Below are 20,777 nucleotides of genomic sequence, written 5' to 3' on the forward strand. Positions count from 1 at the left end.
CCTTCTTTAAGCAAAAGAGAACTGCTCTTCTTTACTTACCTATGTCCTATTTCCAAAATCATTTCAGATAAAATGTAACTTAGGTACTGATTCTCACACATTTGGCTGGTGTCAGAGAAAAGAGCTAGGGAGCACCAAGGACACCATCCTGCTTTTCATAACAAACTGAGCACACACACATCTGGTAACAGTAAGAAAAGGCTCGTGTGTTGAAACATAAGAGAAAACTGTTTATTTTTACAAATTAAGCCTAGTTCTCTCCTTAGAGCTTTCTTTCCCCAACTATCTATCTCCTTAGAAAATTTCTGGTAAACTTTTGTAAGTTAATCAAGACGTCCCCCACGCAACCCTCAGCACAGATCAAGGCACACAAACCTGTATGGAAAATAACAGTGCTTTTCCTAAACCCTGAAGGCAGCCGGAGATTCCGAAGCAATCCTTTGGCAGTCAGCCGCACGTGAATGGTGGACAAGGAGAATTTGGGAGACAACAACATGTCTTCAGAGCAGGTAGCAAGATTTCACAGAAGAAACAGCTTCCATGGACCATCACATGCTGTCTTTTTAAACTCAGCACTCGTCGAGGCCAAGAAATACAGCGAGAGGAAACATGTCTACATAGCAAATGTCATTCCACCACACAGACACAAAAGGAAAAACCCCAGGGCTGTCCAAGTGTTTCTGGCTTCCGTTTTCACTCCCAGATGTTGCCAAAACAATGCTCTTCCTCTGAATAAGATCTCCTCTTAGTAGATCCAGCCGTAAGCAGCCTCTGAGTTACATCATGCTGTACACACTTCTGGGGCTGTTACGGTTTTCATCAGAGATGGTAAAGGGGAGGAGAAAGTGGATGGTCTTACAAGCTTTTTATAACAACCAATAATGGCACGGATGCTCTAACTACTTGGAAGATCATTAAGGGAAATTAACTACTTCGAGTGCCTGTTTATTTAATAATTAGAAAAAATAAGGTTTCATTAAAGTAATCTGTGTTCTGATTTTCAAAGTTTTAGTTATATTCACACCAATAACATTGGGCATTTTTGCAGATACTTTATATGTACACCTATATACAAAGCTGATGCCTTGGGATAAAATTTTTTAAAATAGCTTCAAGCAATAAATGTTCCCAAGTGCAATTTTTAATAAAATTTCTACTAGAACATATTTATGACAGATTGATAAAAGGATGAAGTTCCACTTTAACACTCACGTTCTGAGGACCTCACTAATAACCAATGACAAAAGGTTAATGCAATTTCTCTACCAGATGTAATATAATATTTCCAGAGGAATAAAAATGAGTCAATCAGACAGTCTTCTCAGGACTACACTTGAGTAATTGCATTTGTAGGAAACCAGGTGCCTCTCAGCAACGTTCTGAGACTAGGAACCTGGGGAGGGGTCCAGTTATGTGTATCTTCCACTGGGATCTATGAAATGCTTACTTTGGTAGAGTGATTTGTAAAAGCACCTTAATATATGATGGCAAAAACAAAAAGAAACTGAAAGATAAAGGTATGGATACAAGAAAATTACACTGGCAACATGCTCACGTAAGCTAATATTATTAAACCAGGAATAGCCCAAACTCTTAACGTTTTAATTTTAAAAAGTACAAGGAAATGTGTGAAAAAATGATCTATGCTTGTTTCCAAGATTTTCTAAAAAAACAAGACTCAGTAACAGATATAAATGTAGAAATTGTTAACCATAAATAACCCTATTCAATGCTGTTAAAATGTGCAGGAAGCAGTTACTCTTTTAGAAATTCTACAGAGCGTTTAGGCTGTGAAGAAGGAAGGAGATAGGCAGGAAAGGAAATTTTGAATAATTCCTTCTCCCTCTTCCGTCAACCCCCCGCCTGCCAATTTAGAGGCTGTCAACAAGCGAGACAGACCCTGTCAAGGGTTAGCTGTGGGAAAGACACAGACAATGGAGCTTGTAAACACACTGCGCCCATGGTAACTGGAGCACAAAAACCAAGGGATTCAAGTCAAGAAAAGCTACATTTAGGTGTTGTCTTTTCACTTTATCACAGTTTGTTATTAAAGAAAACAATCTTTTTTCCAGATTCTGAACATCGGTATGCCAAAATCACCCCTCCTCCCTACCCCCCACCACAAAATGGGTAAAAGCCAAGATACCAACCAGCACTAAAATTATAAATAGAGGAATAAAGTTATATATTGATATTATTAAAAACAGACATGACACCATCCCATACAGGATGGTTTTTTTGGGTGGGGGGGTATCTTTTCTGTTTAAGTAATAGTAAACTCTAAATTATCCTGGTTAAAAGGGAAATCCTTTATCCGATGCTATTCAAAAGAAGCAATTAGCAACATGCCACCAATTCATCATATTCATTCAAATTTTTACTTGAACTGCACTAAGCTATACCACATATATTGAAAGTAAATATTGTTAACGATATCCTTAAACAGCGGAGTGAGGAACTGCAAGAATAAAGGGAAGCAGTGCCAGTCAGAAGGAAAAGTCAGAGGGCAGAAGCAGTAGTTTGTACAGTAAAGTACAACACACAAAAAAAGGTGTACTATGCAAAACACCAGGGACAGCTCAGGCTGGGTGTCAACTCTTTCCCAAACATAGTCTGCCCCCTGGTGGCAATCTAGCACAAGTGCGCGAAAGCAAAGGCACAGCCTTCACGATCCTTGAGCGGTAGCAGCCAATTCAACCATCTACTATGTGCCAGGCACTGTCCTAAACACTTTGTACGTATTCACTCTTTTACATAACTGAGCAAGCAGTTATTGTAGCGTTACAACTATTTTTGTAATAGATATACTTCTGGGGACTGGAGAAGCATCGATTTAAAAATTGGGTCAAAAAGGTTCTTTGATTACCTATTTGATCAGCTGTTGTCACTTGTGCACTACCTGTAGTTTCTGAACTTATACTAAATACAGAAGTACCTACAGATAAGAAAGTGTCCATCTTTGTTATTATACAAAGTCTTGATTTATGAGAACAGGATAAGGATCACCATGGACAGTAAGGAATAACTTAAGGAATTTCTGGTGCCTAAGAGAGAACAAGGTAGTTACAGGTATAAAAATTAAGAATAAGATGTGTTTTTATGAAGTGCAGCAAAGCTTGCTTTACCAAAACAAAACCATGATTTAAAATTGTATGTATAGTAGGATCTCAACTAAACAAAAACAATAAATAATATTGAAGGAAATACACCAAAATGCCAGCAATGCTCTGGGAGCTGGGGTATGGATGATTTAAATTTCTTTGCTATATGTTTCTGTGTTTTTCCATTTTTTTAAACAAAGACCAGGGAGTCAGAAAAATAAACTTTTTTAAAAGTTTAAGTGACAGAGTAGTTTTATAGAAAGTCTACAAAATGAGTTTTTATTAATGCCACAAATAAAGAAAAACAACTAAAAACTAATTGAATCAAGTCTTTAGTAAGGCTTAAAAAACAAAAGAAGGTATGATATGGATGATACAAGTGTTTGGCAGGGCAATGTGTTATAACATCACAGTATGCATATTCAAACAAGAATCATGGATTCTGCTGGAGTCTGTGTAGAAGTGTGTGAGTGTGTGTTTAATCAGTGACTTGATTTCAGAAAACAATGATGCTATGATTCTAGACACGACTCTAGCATATGCCGTGCAGGGTTGCTTAGATGCCAGGAAATGCATCCAAACTAGTCTGATTTGTTTGTTGTTGTTAAGGATCATGAATAATCTGGAGAAGATTAATACTTACACCAGGGTTTCAAGCATCTCTATTCAACCCATCTTCCCCAGAACTCTAACACGGCGTATCAATGTTAACATTTATCTCCTCACTTTCCCTAATGCAACTGTAAATGCTAGATTTTCTTCATTTTTATGCCTCATAATCTTTATTGTCTTATGTTCAAATCTCTTTTCCAACTGCAGAAAGTTAATTCAGGGTTCAATTTTTTCATGACGTCCTCTTCCTTAGTAGAAAGAAGAATGCCTATAAGATACATTATGAATAATTATCCAAAAATTCACATAAAAGAATTAGAAAAAATGTCAACCTCCACTCACCCATAAAATTGTAAGTTCTCCAAGACCAGTGACATTGCCTTTTACTTCTCTGGTCTCCCAAAATAAGAGCAGTAATGTTTTACCCATGTACAATGTTTGCTTTTAAAAACAAACAAAAAAACACATGTTGATTGTAGAGTACTTAAAAAGTAAAATTTAAACTAAGTGTATATCATGGTGCTCTGTAAATAGTTTTTAAACTTAATATAAGCTTAATAAACTTGTTAAAAATTTCACACTTATCTTTCCACAGCATTAAACAACCCTGTATATTGTCATTTTAATGGCTTCAAAAATGTCATTGTCATTGAACATAATTTAAACAGCACCTGTTGTTCAAATCATTCAAGTTGTTTCCAATTCTTTTCCCTCTTCTAAAGAATTCTGAAAAGCAATAAATAAGTAAATGCATTATTTTCCTAGAATCAATCCTGATAAATAGGATTGGATAGAAGGCTCTTGTTATATGTCACCAAAGTGCCTCCAGAAAGGAGGTAATTTACGCTCCCTCAGGAGTACGGATGATGCGCCTGGGCCTCACTCATTCACCAACACCAGGTAGTACTCTTAAAAACAGGCAAGAACTAACAGCACATTGTTTTAATCAGCATCCTGTAAACCTTTACATATGTTTCTCAGCCCTCGATATTTCTTCTTTCGTGTCTGTCCACTTCAGTCTGTATTGTGGAGTCATTTTTATCTTGCTGATTTCAGAGAGCACTATATGCAGTAAACATGTTGCATATGTTGTCCCCGTTTGTTTGCTTAACATTGTTTATGATTTTTTTCTTGAGATATAATTGATATAACATATTTGTCTTGGGTGTACAACACAATGATTCGGTATTTGTGTAGATAGCAAGATGATCAGCATAACAAGTCTAGTTACAGCCAACATCTATCACCACATTTATAACGTTCTTGACTAAGGGGAAGTCTAAAACTTCTGGTGCCATGATTATTAATCTTTTCTTTTATACTCATGTTCCTTTGCTCAAAGGCCTTTGCTCTCAAGTCTGTATTCTTGGTGCTCTTATCATTATAACTTTTGTTTAAAACTTCTAGTTTTCATTCCCGTCAATCTGGAATACATTTGTACGTAACGTGTGAAGTAGGAATCTGGCTGTGGCTAAAAAGGGCCCTTGTCCCAATGAGACTTACTAAATAATCCACACTTTTTCCTGATTCGCAACATCAAATTTATCACATATCAAAACAGCATCTGCGTTTTAAGTCTGAGAGGAAAGTTATAAGCACAAAGCAACACTGAAAGACAACCTCCTCCCTCCTCTCACTGGAGGAAACCCTGGCCACACCAGTGTCACCTCGTCAGAGCAGGTCTGCAACCCACAACCATTTGGGAAAAGTGGTAGAGAAAGCAACCCTGTCCTCCTGTGCTGTATTTAGTAAACGCATACGGAAGGAGCAGCGCATCTTCCTCTTCCCAGGGCAGACACCATGGCACCTGAGACAGATGCTCTCGTGTAAAACAATCAGGGCACTGGATAAATACAACTCTGATGCTTTGGTATCCCAAACAGATTTAATGTGTGGTACAACCAAGGTAATAATAGTATGTGGTATGTGTGACATCTTCCTTATAAACAGTAAACCAAGTTTTATTTAGAGTCAACGTTGGCTAGAATCTTAGAGCATCATAATCTTTAAATAAATTACAACAGCTAGACCCTATGAGGGTGGTTCTTGACCTTCACTTGTTTTTCCTGCTTGCTTTAAGGATTTAAAATAATTCAACTTTCTGTACAAGAACTCTTAAGAGTAAGCCACTAGAATCATACGAATGACAGAAAGGATCATTGTCATCACCATCCCTAACAGCAGGAGCAGCTACCATTTGAGAGCTTTTTATACAACAACTTTATGAGATCAAAATTATTTTGGTTTTTACTGGGAATTATTCCCAAAATAACTCTTTATTCCCAAATGAGAAATTTGAGACTTGGAGAGGCTTAGCAACCAACCCAAAGCCAGGACACGAGTAGAATGTGGCAAGACCAAGATTTAAACAAATATTCCATGCCACAAAAGTTCATTCTCTTTCTGCTCCTCTTCATAGTCTTATGAGATAATGGAACTGTCTTTGAAATAACTGATTAAAAGGTAAACTAAAACAGCGACATGAAATTTTCGATGACTACATTAGCCAACAATTTAAAAAACAGTACCCAATGTTGACCAGACTATGACAAAGCCAGCACTCTTTTATGTTGTCAATCATGGTATAAATGGATATGAAACTTCTGGAAAACAATTTGGTTATTTCAGTGAAGTGACTACAAATATTCATGTTTGATTTACTCACACCATTTTTAAGAATCTATCACAAGAAACTTCCACAAACCTTGAAAGTGATAATTGTAAAGGTGTTCATCATGGAATCAGTTATGCAATACAGAAGCACCCCACATACTCAAGAGGAGTAGTTAAATGTTGCTGCATATGCTAAATGTCCTAGTCATTAAAAGTGATTACTTCTGTTAAGTGACAAAACAGGATCTAAAGTTACCTGTATTTTATTTAAAATCGCAAATTTAAAAAAACAGGGGTGATTTCTAAACCTCTAAATGCTAAACTATTTAGAATTTAGCAAACTGCTATAATTGACTGTTTTACTAAAATGAAACGATATGAAGTTGGTCAACTTAATCTTCGCCACTGTTCGTTGCTTTAGAAAAAAAAAAAACTCTCTCAAAGCCCTAAAATTATTTAAAATTATTTAAAATTTAACGCTCAAGGGAACATGTTTGTATGTGGAGGAAATGTCTTCTGTATCATCTAAAAGATGATCATTTGCAAGCAGAATACGAAGAAGTCAAGGTGCTTTGTGGTCATAGAATATGACAGCAGGAGAAACCTTAGTGATCAATCATTTCAATTACACAGAAAACAAAACTAATATCTAAGAGGTTACATGATCTACTCAAAGTCACTGGCTGTTTGGACACCATTTCTTAGCATCAAAGCTGTTCCTCCAGAAGCCAACTACTGTGACTTTTCTTCAGCAGGCTCATCACAATATCAGGTTAGTCTTAAGTAATGATAATAACTAATGATCAACTAGAAAAACCCGGAAAAGTCATGATTTATGATTTTTGGAAAATACATGTTCATGCCACATAATCTAGATTAAATCACAATGTTGACCCCTTAAAAGACATCTTTTTTCACTGCAATTACTAGAGCATGGATAACTAAGAGTTAATTGGAGACAGGCAGTCACAAACTCTGTCCCATTTCTACTGAAATATACCCCATTTCTCCGCTATGGTTAAAGGATTTGCCAAACAAAACCACACAATCCTTACTTTCCATTTCTTTTCTCACTTAATCAGGAGTTAATTTGCCATTCTGATAACCGAACCTGTCAAGGGTGACTGATACGTCAAGGGTCAGTGATATGCTTTGGAAATAAGGCTTGATGTCAGCGCAACAATGTGACAAGGGAAAACACCTAACGCTAAGAGTTTTTCTCTATAGTAGAAAGGAGATATATAACTGAGGATTATCATTCACTATGCCTGTCAGAAGAAATATCCTTTATAATAGTTTACGCAATCATAGACTTCGGACGTGAATTAAGATGGCCTTTCCAAGTTTCATATTTAATTCAAATTAAAACAAGTATATTAGATCTATTTAGCCAGCCCCTTTACTGTGACCAATATCAATGGCAGCTTTCAAAGCACTGAAAACTCACAAACACTTACCAAAAGAACTACAAAACTTATTTTTGAAAACCACAAAAAATTGTTGAAAGAAATTAAAGAAAACCTAACTAAAAAGGAAGACATCCCATATGTATGGATCAGAAAACTTAACATTGCAAAGATGGCGATAGTCCACAAATTCTATCAAAATCCCAGGTGACTTTACAGAAATTGACTAGCTGACCCTAAAGTTCACATGGAAATTCAAAGCATCTTGAAAAAGAAGAACAAGTCAGAGGACTCATACTTTCTGATTTCAAAACACTACATCACAGTAATCAAGACAGTGTGGTACTGGGAAGGACAGACACGTAGATCCATGGAATAGATTTGAGAGTCCAGAAATAAATCCTCACATTTACAGCCAAGTATTTTTAACAAAAGTGCCAAGACATTTCAATGAGGAGAGAATGGTGTTTTCAACAAATGGTGCTGGATACCTGCATGCAAAAGAATGAAGTTGGACACCCTACTTCATATCATACACAGAAATTAACTCAAAATGGATCAAGGACCTAAGTGTAAGAGCCAAAAGCATAAACCCTTAGAAGAAAACATAGGCATACGTCTTCATGAGCTTGGATCAAGCAATGGTTTCTTAAATATAACACCAAAAGCATAAGCAACAAAAGGAAAAATAGATAAATTGGATCCTGTCAAAATTAAAAATGTTTGTGCTTCAAAGGGCACCATCAAAGTGAAAAAACAACCCACAGAACGGGAGAAAATACTTGCAAATCACCAATCTGATAAGGGTGTAGTAGTCAGAATATATTAAGAAGTCCTGCAACTCTATGATAATAACAAATAATTCAATAATGGGCAAAGGATTTGAATAAATGTTTCCCCAAAGAAGATATACAATGGCCAATAAGCTTATGAAAAAATGCTTAACATCATCAGGCATCAGGGAAATGCAAATGCAAACTACAACGAGATACCACTTCATACCCACTAGAATGGCTATAATAAAAAAAGACAGACAAAAGCAAGAAAGTGTCGGCAAGGATGAGGAGAAACTAGACTCCTTAGACGCTGCTGGTGTAAATGTAAAATGGCGAAGCCACTTCAGAAAACATTCTGGAAGTTTCTCCATTAACCACAGAGTTATCAGATATCTAGCCTTCTCTGATAAAGGTTATCCTATTTTCTAACATGAACAAAGTCATTCTACAATGTTAGCCATCATTCTCTCCTAAATATTAGGACGTGCTAGAAATTTAAAACAAAAGAAAATTAAAATCTCCAAGCGCGCAGAATAGTTTCATTTTTTTTTTTTAATTAGAAAAGCTTTAGTAAACATATATATTCAAACTCAGACTATTGGGGAACGTTAGATCTGCTTTAAGAGGCTACCAAAGGTTAGCAGTTGCGATATAATTCCCTCACACTTCCCTGCCTTACTAAGCTGAGGAGACTGAACACATCTTGCAGCATCGAGGATTTTAGCTGTTCCCTACGTAACGTGATCCACCCTCTTCTCTTTAACTGCTCTCTATGTACAGGGGGTCACAAATTTACCCCTCCTAGATCACGCCCTTTAACCAGGCCTCTCGCAGGACCACATAACCCTCCTTCCCCACACTGACTGCAATTGTGATTTTATGTTTATTTGTGCAATTCTTGGACTTTCCTGTAAGCTTCCTGAAGACAAAGCCCTTGTTCATTTTTGGCTCACCACCATAGACTTAGCACCCGGCTCCGCCACAATGCACGATAAATTGTAATCCATGTGCTATAAGAATCTTTCTCCTCTTTGACTGGCGTTCTAACCGTCAACGGATTTAGACGCTACGCAATTGTCTTATAACTGCATATTAAATAAGAGAATGTAGGTAGCGTCCAGGGACCTGATTAGCCATAGAGAAAACATAGGGACTGTAGTGAATACATTTTGTGAAATCTTCTATGGCTTCTCGCGAGGTGGTTTCTTGATTCCCAGTTCTGGTTCAAATGGGGGAGGCTGCAGGCTGTCTTAGAGACAGATGTGAGTTTGTTCAATAGAAGTATAAAAAAGAGGAGAAAAATGATAAGCTGTTGAACTGTTAAAAGGTGTTCACACCTGATCTTGCGATTATTTAACAATTAAAGACTATGCAACTTTAAAACAGTATTCGTCTTGGAAAAAAGTATATTCTTCACTTCAATTTAGACCAAATTTTTAAAAATCACTGTTTTAAAAACTAAAACTATCTGTTATTCATAAAATGTCTTTTTGTGTCGGATGCCTTGTCAGTCATGCTCACCCAATGCTGGCCCAGGTCATAAGCAGTTACGTTTATGCTACAAACCTGAAATTCTATTTATAAGCATACTAGTGAAAAGTCACTGTAAATACATTTAAATATTTGCCATGATAACATGACTTTACAAAAAGATTCTTTTTTCTCCATCCATATTTAAAGTGGTACTTACCTGCATTAAAAGCTGTAAAAAGACTTTTTCTTGAAGGACCTAAAATATAAAAGAAACATTTTTAAAATACATTTATGTTTTATATGAAATATCACACAAAAATAAATCATTTAAGAAATAAAGGTTGTTTTAAATTTTCAAAAACAATCCATTAACATCTAAATTTTAGGTTCCTGGTGGGAAATACCACTGAGATACAACCAACTTTATTAAGTATATTCTAAGGATAAAATGAGATTCCAAATAACATCAAAACAGTAGCTTAGGGGCCGGCCCAGTGGCGCAGCACTTAAGTTCGCACGTTCCACTTCGGTGGCCCCGGGTTTGCCGGTTCGTATCCTGGGTGCAGACATGGCACCGCTCATCAAGCCCTGCTGTGGCAGGCATCCCACATATAAAGTAGAGGAAGATGGGCACGGATGTTAGCTCAGGGCCAGTCTTCCTCAGCAAAAAGAGGAGGATTGGCAGTGGTTAGCTCAGGGCTAATCTTCCTCACACACACAAAAAAAACCAAAACAAAACACAAAAAACGGTAGTTTAAGAGTGATATGAATTCATCATTGCAAAGATGATCAGTTTTAACATGGCAATCTACAGTACTTTTCCAGTCAAGAATAGCTGAAATTCAAATTTTAACAGAACTGAATTTACACATTTATTACATACATAATGCTATTTCACTGCTGACAGAGCAAAAAAGGCCTGATTTTATAAAAGCCAGTCACCAGTGTGTGATTAACTTGCTATTCACACTTGCTATTCAGCTATGAAGGCAAACATACTTAAGCTTTTTCTCCTAACTGATACAATATAAAACACAACCAGGCGAATCCTTTCACAATGTATGTATATATCAAATCATTAAACATATTAAAACTATTTGTCAATGATACATCAATCAAGCTGGGGGGAAACATACAACCAGCAGTGGTAACAGGTACAGAGCTACAGAGATAAGCCACTGGAGGAAAACTACCAACTGCTTCTACTTGGCATGAAATAGTCACTTTAGGGCACTAATAGGTCACTTTAGGACCTGCAGATCACTAGTTAGAACAGCTGCCACATTCTATAAGTGGATTTTACAGAGATGATAATCTCTTAAAATCTGTGGCCATTATAAACGGAAAGCGCTGATTCCCACTCAAGTAGAACCTTTGTGATACAAAAGCTTACAAATTCAATAGCGAGATGTTTTAGCATACTAGAGTTCCTGTTCAAGTTATCAGTAGAACCATGAAGTTCTAATTCTCTGAAAGTTCTTAGTATTAAAGTTCAATGACGTTTCTTTTCAGCTATTGGGGTATACGTCGATTATGGGGCTTTATCATCATCAATAAAAACCACAGATTCACAGGCTGATGTCACCCCAGCAAGACATCCTTTCACGCCTCAGAAGTTTATTTAAGACCCTGGAGAGAGGAGAACCTGCTGGCACACTGAAGAATCTTTTTTTGTTTTTTGGAGGAAGATTAGCCCTAAGCTAACATCCGCCACAAATCCTCCTCTTTTTGCTGAGGAAGACTGGCCCTGAGCTAACATCCGTGCCCATCTTCCTCTACTTTATATGTGGGACGCCTGCCACAGCATGGCTTGACAAGTGGTGCCACGTCCGCACCCGGGATCCGAACCAGCAAACCCTAGGCTGCCGAAGTGGAACATGCGAACTTAACCACTGCGCCTCCTGGCCGGCCCCTAAAGAATCTTCTTGCCAATATTTATTCATATTTTCTCTTCAATTCAACAGAAAGGAAAGTGTTGATGAACACTGACTAGGTAATTAGCCTCAAGTTACCACAGGATCCATTACACACACACACATGTTGAGGATGCAGAGCAACAGATACTCTCAAATTGCTGTGAGAGACTAATACCTTTCTGGAAAGTTCTTTAGTAAAATATATTAACAATTTCAAAAAGATTCATACAGTTTAACCTAGTAATTCCTCTCTCAGGGATTTCTCATGGAAGTAATTAGAATCTGAAGCAACGAACAAAGTTCACAGTCAAAGAATGTTTGTCTCGGTGTATTACGCGCCACAGTAAAAGTCAGCAACTCTCCAGGAACCACGGAAATGGAAAACAGTGGGCTATTTCATAGCCATTTAAAATGAAGATGTTCTCACAATATACTTAACAAAAAGCAAGACACAAGAGAGTGTACATATTATGCCCTGAGTTTTCTTGAGGCAAAAACAAAACGATTACATATGCAGAGGGAAAAAAATGGAGGAAACGCAACAGTTATTCACAGTTGATGGGATGAAGGAAGACTCTACTTATGTTTCTGTGTTTCTCAAATTCTCTAACATAAATATGGGTCACATATTACAGGTCACGTGTCTCATTCACAATTATTCTTTCAGTTAAGTGATCTTTCAACTCACTGAGCACAGATGAAACTTCTAATGTGCTTCAGACCTGCTGTGATAAAGGTGCACGAGAACATTCCATATTAAGTATACACCACGTATCTTGTAAACCTGGAAGTTATTCCTCATAGCCACAGCAGTTACAAAGTGGGTAATACAAAGAAGGAGAAGAGAAAGAATAAAGAACACGCTTTGGACCAAAGGTGGGAACTAAGCTATGCATTTCTATGTCATTACTCCATATCACTCCCTTAGAATAATTTACCTCTACAGGTTTTATTTATTTTCACCCTAGACTTTTGTTGACTTATATGCTCTATCTGCCAACTTATATGTGTCAAGTTTTAACTATAGGACCTACTGACTCTCAGAACAAGCGAGCTCCCTCAGCCTAACAATGTGTTATACGTCTTTATTCAACAGATGTTTTGTAAATGATAGTTCAATACACCATGAACCTAATTGTCAAAATTTAACTTCCTACAGGCCAAGGACTTAAAAAGTCTTGTCTTCCCCCTTCTCTCCATAATGAGGACCACACCTTTTGGAGGAGTTTTGAGTAAGTGTGCATGTGTTCTGGGCACCAGAGGCTTCAGATACAAGGATCCTGAGGAACCATTTTGAAATGCTGGTTTTGGAGGGTTTTCCTCATACTTGATGACAGTGGCATTACCAGCTGTAATAAAACAGAAAAGTACAGTTTTAATGGATAAATACAATATCAGTTTTCTGCAATTTATTCCTTCCTCCTTGACTCAACAAGTGCTCACTAAACACCTCCAATGAGGCAGTCATTACTGCACGTTAGGAGTACTAAGACTGATAACAGGTGATTCCCATCCTCGCGGATGCAAGGTGAGCAGGAACTCCTACATCTGCCCTGGAACAAAGCTGCCAAAGCCTCAAAGCTGCGACACAGAAGGGAATCCCACCTAAATAAGAAAAACCGTCTTTCATATTACACGTAAATCTTTCCTCTCTCACTCACACAGGAATCCTCTCTGGAAAAAAAATTGTTTGCAGGCACTAAGAGAATTGCTAAAGAAAGGACTCTTGGAGAAATCTGGATGCTAACCAACTTTGCTTAGGCTGTGGTGTAATTCTGAGTCCACTACAGTTAACTAGGCAAAGGGGACTCCCACAGAAGTAGACCTCTACTATTTCCCAGGGAAAACATAAGGGTACAGGTGAGAGGGAAGAATTAAGAGAGCAAACACTACGCTTTAGGTATAATACGCCAGTGAGTCCTGGAAAGGGCATCTTCTATTTCGCCACAGTCTCTGATTTTGCTTCTCTTCCTTCACTGGGATGCTAAAGACAACCTTAGCATATCAAGTGACAGCGACACTTTAGAATGAAGAACACAGCTTTCAAAAATAATGTGATAATTTTCTATCAGAATCAAAATTTGAAACCATGGAGAAACAATTACGGCAAAGCGTTCAGTAGATGACTAGCTTACTCTTATTTCTGCTTTTGCCCAATAATGACTGAAGCCTTTGGCATCAAAAAACTAAACAGCTTTCAGTTGCATAAGACAACTGTGTTGACCATATTTCTATAGGTTTTTCCTAAATTGTGAATTTCCTCTTGATATTTATGGCTTCCCATTGGATTAAAAAGGGAACCTGAATCTTCTACAGCATCCTTAAGATATGTATTTGTACTTAGGGCAAGGAAAAGGGCAGAGGGAAAAGAAAGAGTAGAGCTTGTTCCTGCACTCTGAATTCCAAAGAAGAATGCACTTTTGCATTATATTTTTGTGGACGGTGTATTTGATCCATAACGAGGGCCTATGAAATAGTGTTCCTCTGCTATGGTATGGGAAGTGGACTCTGTGGCTACTTTAGGACTATAACCATCATTCCCGTCATTTATTGCCCTGTTTTGGGCAGAGGGAATGTACATTTCAACATCTGATAGTGTCAAAAACCTTAGAGGAAAGGTTTGAAAAATAGTATCAGCCTATTAAGAGAAAAACAGAAAAAACTTGTCTTAAATTTTATTAAGTGGGTAACTGCAGCAATGACCTAATTAAAGAAAAAAAAATCAGTATTTCCTTTAAAGAAAACCATTCTAAATTCATACTTTTCCTTTTACTTCTCCATAAGAATAATCTTTGAAAAAGCACACTGTTCAGAAGCTTAGCTCCTACAAGGAATTTTACGAGTACTGTTTTGCTTTTCCTAAGAAATTATCATGTTATCATGTTATACAACACTCAAGAGTCTGAACACAGCACTTTGTGTTTCTCTCCATATCCAAGAAAAAACAAAAACCAAATAGAAATACTTGGAAAGTTTTCTGGTTCAATCTTCCTGTAAAGTTAACCTTTTCATCCATCTCCTCTTGTTGACCATACAGACCACGTCTAAGGCACCCTACACTCACTCGCCACAGGCGAAATCTGGAGATTCATCTGTTCACTAACCAGTTTCCAAGCTTAATTTCCCCTCCACCAACCCAGATTGGATTTTTTATTGTTTGTTTCTAAATAGTCTTCACACCCAGTTCTCAGCATCCAATTCTATTTTAATATTCAACACTTATAATCGTACATTTCTTTATTACCAACCTTGATCTCTCTCTTCATCTCACATTCTAGAAAGGGGCAAGATAGCTATCTTATTTACAAATATCCTATAAATTTGAAAATAGCTAGAAATTTTTCACCAGGCTGAACTATCCCAACTCCTACAACAGTGCTTACAGATGGCACAGTCAAACCCTTTATGTAAAAAGATGTACTTCTCCCTTGATCTCCGTCAACTTCGTCTACCGTGAGCCATCTGTTCCTTCTTCCTGTGCCCAGATAAGATTTTCAATATTAGGTCAAATCAACAGAGAGCCTTCCATCCTACTGACAAGCCTCTGTCAATTCCCTACCCTTCTTTCTAATTCTTTCCTTCCCAGAACCCAGAGACTTGATTTTTCCAAAGTTGACAGGGAGCTAATGTAAGCGGTAATACTGAAGATGCTGCTTCTATAAAATTCATCATAAATTTTCAAAGGATGGATAGTGAGTGACTTCATAGTCTTAAAATAACAGAACCAAAATTTCATAGGACGTATTTTTTAGATTTTCGTATTAAATAGATATTGGGTTTCAATTAGCATTTTAGCTTTTGCTAAATCAACATCCAAAAAGGGAAGCAAACGAAGTTACTAGAGTCTTCATATATTATTATAACAATCTGGATTATAGTCTTACTTTACTTGAACCATTTAAAAAATTATATTCAGCAGCAAATAAGTCACTTATTTAGATTTTGCAAACCTGAACTGAGTTTAATTTACAGCCCTAATATAAAATCGTATGATCCTAAATTCATGCTTTTCATTTCTAAGCTTTAAACACAAAGACTTTCAGTTTCCAAAGAACTTGGTAGAAGAATTTCTCACTAAAGCAAAAGACATTTCTCATGAGGCACAATGCTCCTGTCCCCTGGCTCTCTGTCACACACAGAACAGGAGGTGTTGTCCTGGAAACAAACAGTCTCTCAGCCACTCTTCAGGCTCAACACAACACCTGATCCAGCACCAGATCTACCATCAACTTTGTAACACATGAGTGTCAAAATCCGTACTTCAAGAATAACATTTCTGAGTTTGACTCAGGTACAAACAGACACACATTTACATCTATATGTAACATATTTATATATATAAACACTCAGTATCTAAACGCTCTCCTCTAAGCTAGCCCATTGCTTTCTAGTAAACATCAAGTTGAAGGATGTCCTTAACTATGAGTCATGATGCCCTTAAAGTATTTCTCCTGCCCTCGATTTCAGTTCCTAACGCGGCAGCTGGCTGGGTATCCTAGTGATTTCTAAGCTCTCTTTTGTCCAGAGTTATTATATCCAAACGAGAAACTCTTCTGTGGCAAAAGTTCCAATATAATGAGAGAAGTATATTAGTTTCAAGTAATGGAATGGAATCCATAATAAGTGAGTTCTAGTTCCCACTTGGTCACCATCTAGCTGTGCTAAATCTCTTCACCTCTCTCTGTGTAACGAGTGGGTCTGAATATCAGGTATGGAAACAGGCAGTACATATGCTGTCATGGGGCCTCCACTAACTGAGTATGGTACTCAGTCCCACTAAGGCCAAACACACCCTCAGAATCCTCCTAAACACAGTGCTCCAGGGAGCCATGACAACTCAGTGACAGTTGGTCTGCAGAGTCAATATGTGAAATTCTACACGTGGTCACCTAGGTCTCGGCCAGCTCTAACATAGTTTAAAACTGCCCATGCTCTATTGTCATCCTTGGTCCTAGCTGTCTCAATTAGACCAGAATAACAAATCCTCTGCAATCTTTATTTTTCATTTCCCCATGGTCAAAATGTGGTTCAAGTGAAATGAGAGAGAGAGAGAGATGACTGAATCTGAAGAGAAAATGAAGCGAGATTCTCAGAGACCCCTAAGCAGAAGAAATGATTTACCCATTAGAGAAGAGCTTCTCACTGTTCCAGACTTTTATTTGCAAACTAACATTTCATTCCACATTTTAGAATCGAGTTAACATTAGTTTTTGTTTTGTTATGACATTATATAGATACACACAGAGCCAACATTCTGTTCATGTCTTGAATTTTCTGTGTCTCCCCACTGTGGCAGATCATCTGTCCACCTGGCTTGAAATCAAATCACTACTGACGTCTAAGCTTTCAAATTCCAAGAGCAAAATTACTCAACTTTGCAATGACAAGAATGTCTCGTATAAACCCTAGGAAAACAATAAAAGAATGAAAACAAAATTAATACCAGTCTGGATAATAGTATTTTCCTATTAAATAGTCCATGCAGACGTGCAGAAGCATTAAGCATGTTTGGTAATATACGGCCGGAGTATATGCTGTCTGCCTTTCATCCCTACCTCACCTACGGCAGACATCACTAGTCAAACACAAACCTTTGCTCTGAACCTGGAAGCAGCCTGAAAAACTTTCAGCTCTGTACTCCAGGTGATTCATACCAACTAACCATTGTTGGCAGGTGAGACAATACCCAACTAACCATCCTGCAATGAGGAAGAGACCGTGTGTAAATAAGACCAATCCTTCTCTCTACCAGCTTAATCACTTCAACAACTCAAAACACCCCCCTTCCAAACTCTCAGGCACCATCTTACTGTGGTGAAGAAAACAGAAGTGGTCAGAAACGTGTTGCTGCAAGGATTGTGGAGATGATCTAGTCCTCCCCACCCATTCATCAGGTGAGAAGACTGAGGCCGAGAGAGTGAACGATCGTCCAACTTCACATGAGTTAGCAGGAAAACTAGGAGGAGTCTGAGCTGAACGCCCTTTTCTACGTATCACACTGTCAGCACCTCGGCTAGCCACAAAGGTGAAAGAAAAGAATGTTTTATTTCTTTAGTTAACCTCCTCCTATTTCCAAGAGTGCAAACAGCTTTGGTGTGCATCTCTTACCTCTCCTCTCACCACCTGACTCTCAAAAAGAAACATATTTTTGTGGTCAAGCTAGGAGGAGAAGGAAGCCCTTAGACTTCACATTCTCTAATGTGGCAAAACCATATGCTTTCCCGAGACGTCCCTCTACACTCGCACGATGGTCCTCAAACCTTCAGCTCTATTCGAGACCTACAATATATAATTCATTTTTATCTAATGATCTTAAAAGATCATTAGCTATCTGAGTTTGGAAGGGCTTATAAGGTTTAACCTCTATAAACGAGCACATTTGACATAGAAACTACTGTGCCATGTTTCATGCTAATATCCAAAAGATAATCAATACCGTAACTTTAAAATCTTGTATGCTTAAAAGAATACACATAAAGGACAGGCTAAAACCTCCAAATAAGAGAAATTTATTGTCCTCCATATTCTGATTCAGTCATTTTAAAACCTGGCAATGCTATTTCTATAGGATTCCAAAGTATCAAGAGCTAGATGTTAATTTTACAACAGTACTATGAGATCTCAGGAGTTCTTAAATGATGCCATTAACAGTATCACATCACAAAGAAATGAGCAGACAAAGCAAGAACACATTCTTTAAAAGGGTTCAAATGCTTAATCCAATATGAATCAAAAGATTGTTTCCTAACATGACCCATTATTATCAGAAATAGGAAAATTTCAGTTCAAAAACATGATTTTCTTCATGTTTTAAGGTAATCTTTAAAAGTATTCATCTTTAATATTTTTGCATCTAACATAGTGAGTAAAATAATCAAAGAGGTGATGTTTTAATTCTAGGGAAGTATTTTTCCATACTTATAAAACTATAAGCTACACACACACAAACCACTATTTAATCAGAAATGAGACCATCGAATAATATTAGATAATAAAGTAATTTCATGTGCCAAGAATGTCAACAATGCTGCTGAATTATATTTGGTAAGAGTCCCCAAACACACAAGCTATCTAATAAAATTAATTCTAGATAGAATCATTCACAACTTAAATATAAACACGCCCTAAAATTACAATTAACAAATTACAAGTTATAAAAACAGCAATCAAGAGATGCTAGATCAATTTATTGAATAAAATTTAAGCATGCTTACAAAGAAAAGAATCAAACCAGAAATCGTTGACCTACTTCTTTTCCCAGTAAACGTGGCTAACAAAGGAACTATACAAAGGCTGTAGGATCCCAGGACCAGCAGTGTCAATAAGGTAGCATCATAGTGCCTCTCTGAACCAGCCGGTGGGGTGAGTGTAGAATTGATAAATATTTTTGAAGAAATATCCGTTTCTGTACAACTGCGAAATCCTCCTGGTACAGTCATTTAAAAGGATCAAAGCAAGCTTAAGCAGGAAAAACTGCAGCCATGTTCACACTATATCCCTCATGCTTGCTCTTAGTGAATTAGAATGGAGGAAAAAAAATCTAAGCTCCGAGGCACTCCACGAAACGGATTAAACCAGCTAGCAAATCAAACTAAGAAAGAGACTCATTGATTTGAAAGCTTAATCTGCAAGAGAGACACATCGCCACTAGACAGGCTCTGTGGGTATACGGTAAACCCCTTTGTTAAAAGACAAAAAGGAATGGACAAAAGCATTTTACAACCTCCTTAGGAGTGTCAGACTCGGTGCTGGAACGGTGGCCAAGTCAACATGGCTGTCAATGGAGAGTGCTGGATAGCGGCACCACAGAACGTGCTTGCCTCCGAGTGTCACAAATTCCCTCGCTATACAGCCCTCTGAGAGCAGGCTGGTGACTCTGTTTCGGCAGTTTGTTTTTAAAACTTACATTGCAAAGAGACAAAGCTGCAAGTGAAACGATCTTACGATAATACACGTGTGAATTATCTTTTCAAATTCACAGAGAATTATGCTACGTGCAAACCCTTCTGATCTCACGCCACAACTTCAAATTTCACACAATACACAGATAATAATCCTGTTTAATTTTAAGAAACATTTCAGTATTCCTAAAGTTCCAGTATCCAGCTCCTTACTATCATATAAGACCAGGGACTGCTGCTAGGTGACCCCTTGGAAATGTGCTCATTAATTCAGTCATTAATTCAATGCCTTAGCCTCCACAAACACATTCTCAATTCTGTCACAGGCTGGCTGAGAGCCCCTGGACCAGCGACAACCTCTCTGAGCCTCAATTACCTCACATACAAAATCAGACTAACAGCAGAAGTTGAGAGGAAAAAATATATATATATATATATGGTAACCCTATGATAGCTGTCCACACCCACAGCTTCAGTAACCATGACTCCACTTTGTCCCTGTCCCTCACCAGAAAGAAGAAACTGATCCCTCTTTAAAATAGAGAGTGCTCCCCTCCTCCCCACACACCCTTACATCTTGTTTTACTTGGTATTCTAGTTATCTGCGTAAATATCTTCTTTCTCCTCAACTACTTCTTAGATAAGGACCACTTCTTTTACATCCTGTATCCCTCACGACATCCACTGTGGTGCCTGTACACAGCAGGCACTCCAAAATCGTCCATATTAATCCGTAACTTTAAAAAGGAAATGAGCAAATAAATACTAAGACCAAATACATCTTTGGAATGAAAGAGATAGCTCCATTAATTCACCCATTTTATACATAGAAAACAGAATTCACATTAGCTGAAAACTTTAAAAATATTCTCTTGCGTTTAAAGCACATAAAATTAGGCTTGAAGTTATACTATCCTAGTCCTATTACACTGAATCTAGCATTCAAAGTACAAGATTATAAAACACATTTACAAAATAA

General features: G+C 37.5%; 1 protein-coding gene across 18 annotated transcripts in view; it reads right to left on the reverse strand.

The window, feature by feature from the left end:
* MTUS1 (microtubule associated scaffold protein 1) overlaps positions 1–20,777 on the reverse strand; it is a 145,369-nt gene that overhangs the window by 49,757 nt on the left and 74,835 nt on the right. For 14 of the 18 annotated variants that reach the window (XR_011498872.1, XR_011498871.1, XM_070500049.1 and 11 more), the window contains 2 exons: positions 13,112–13,246; positions 10,199–10,237 (listed from right to left, as the gene is read on the reverse strand). Coding sequence is in view for 16 of the 18 variants with exons in the window: in XM_070500049.1 (XP_070356150.1) it covers positions 10,199–10,237; positions 13,112–13,246 (174 nt within the window). In the remaining 2 variants the exon portion in view is untranslated. Of the gene's footprint in view, positions 1–375; positions 887–10,198; positions 10,238–13,111; positions 13,247–19,146; positions 19,665–20,777 lie in introns of those variants that run through there. The other 4 variants (XM_070500055.1, XM_070500048.1, XM_070500056.1 and 1 more) reach the window with 3 other exon arrangements.

This window comes from Equus asinus, chromosome 27 (assembly GCF_041296235.1).
Source record: "Equus asinus isolate D_3611 breed Donkey chromosome 27, EquAss-T2T_v2, whole genome shotgun sequence".
NCBI lineage: Eukaryota > Metazoa > Chordata > Mammalia > Perissodactyla > Equidae > Equus > Equus asinus.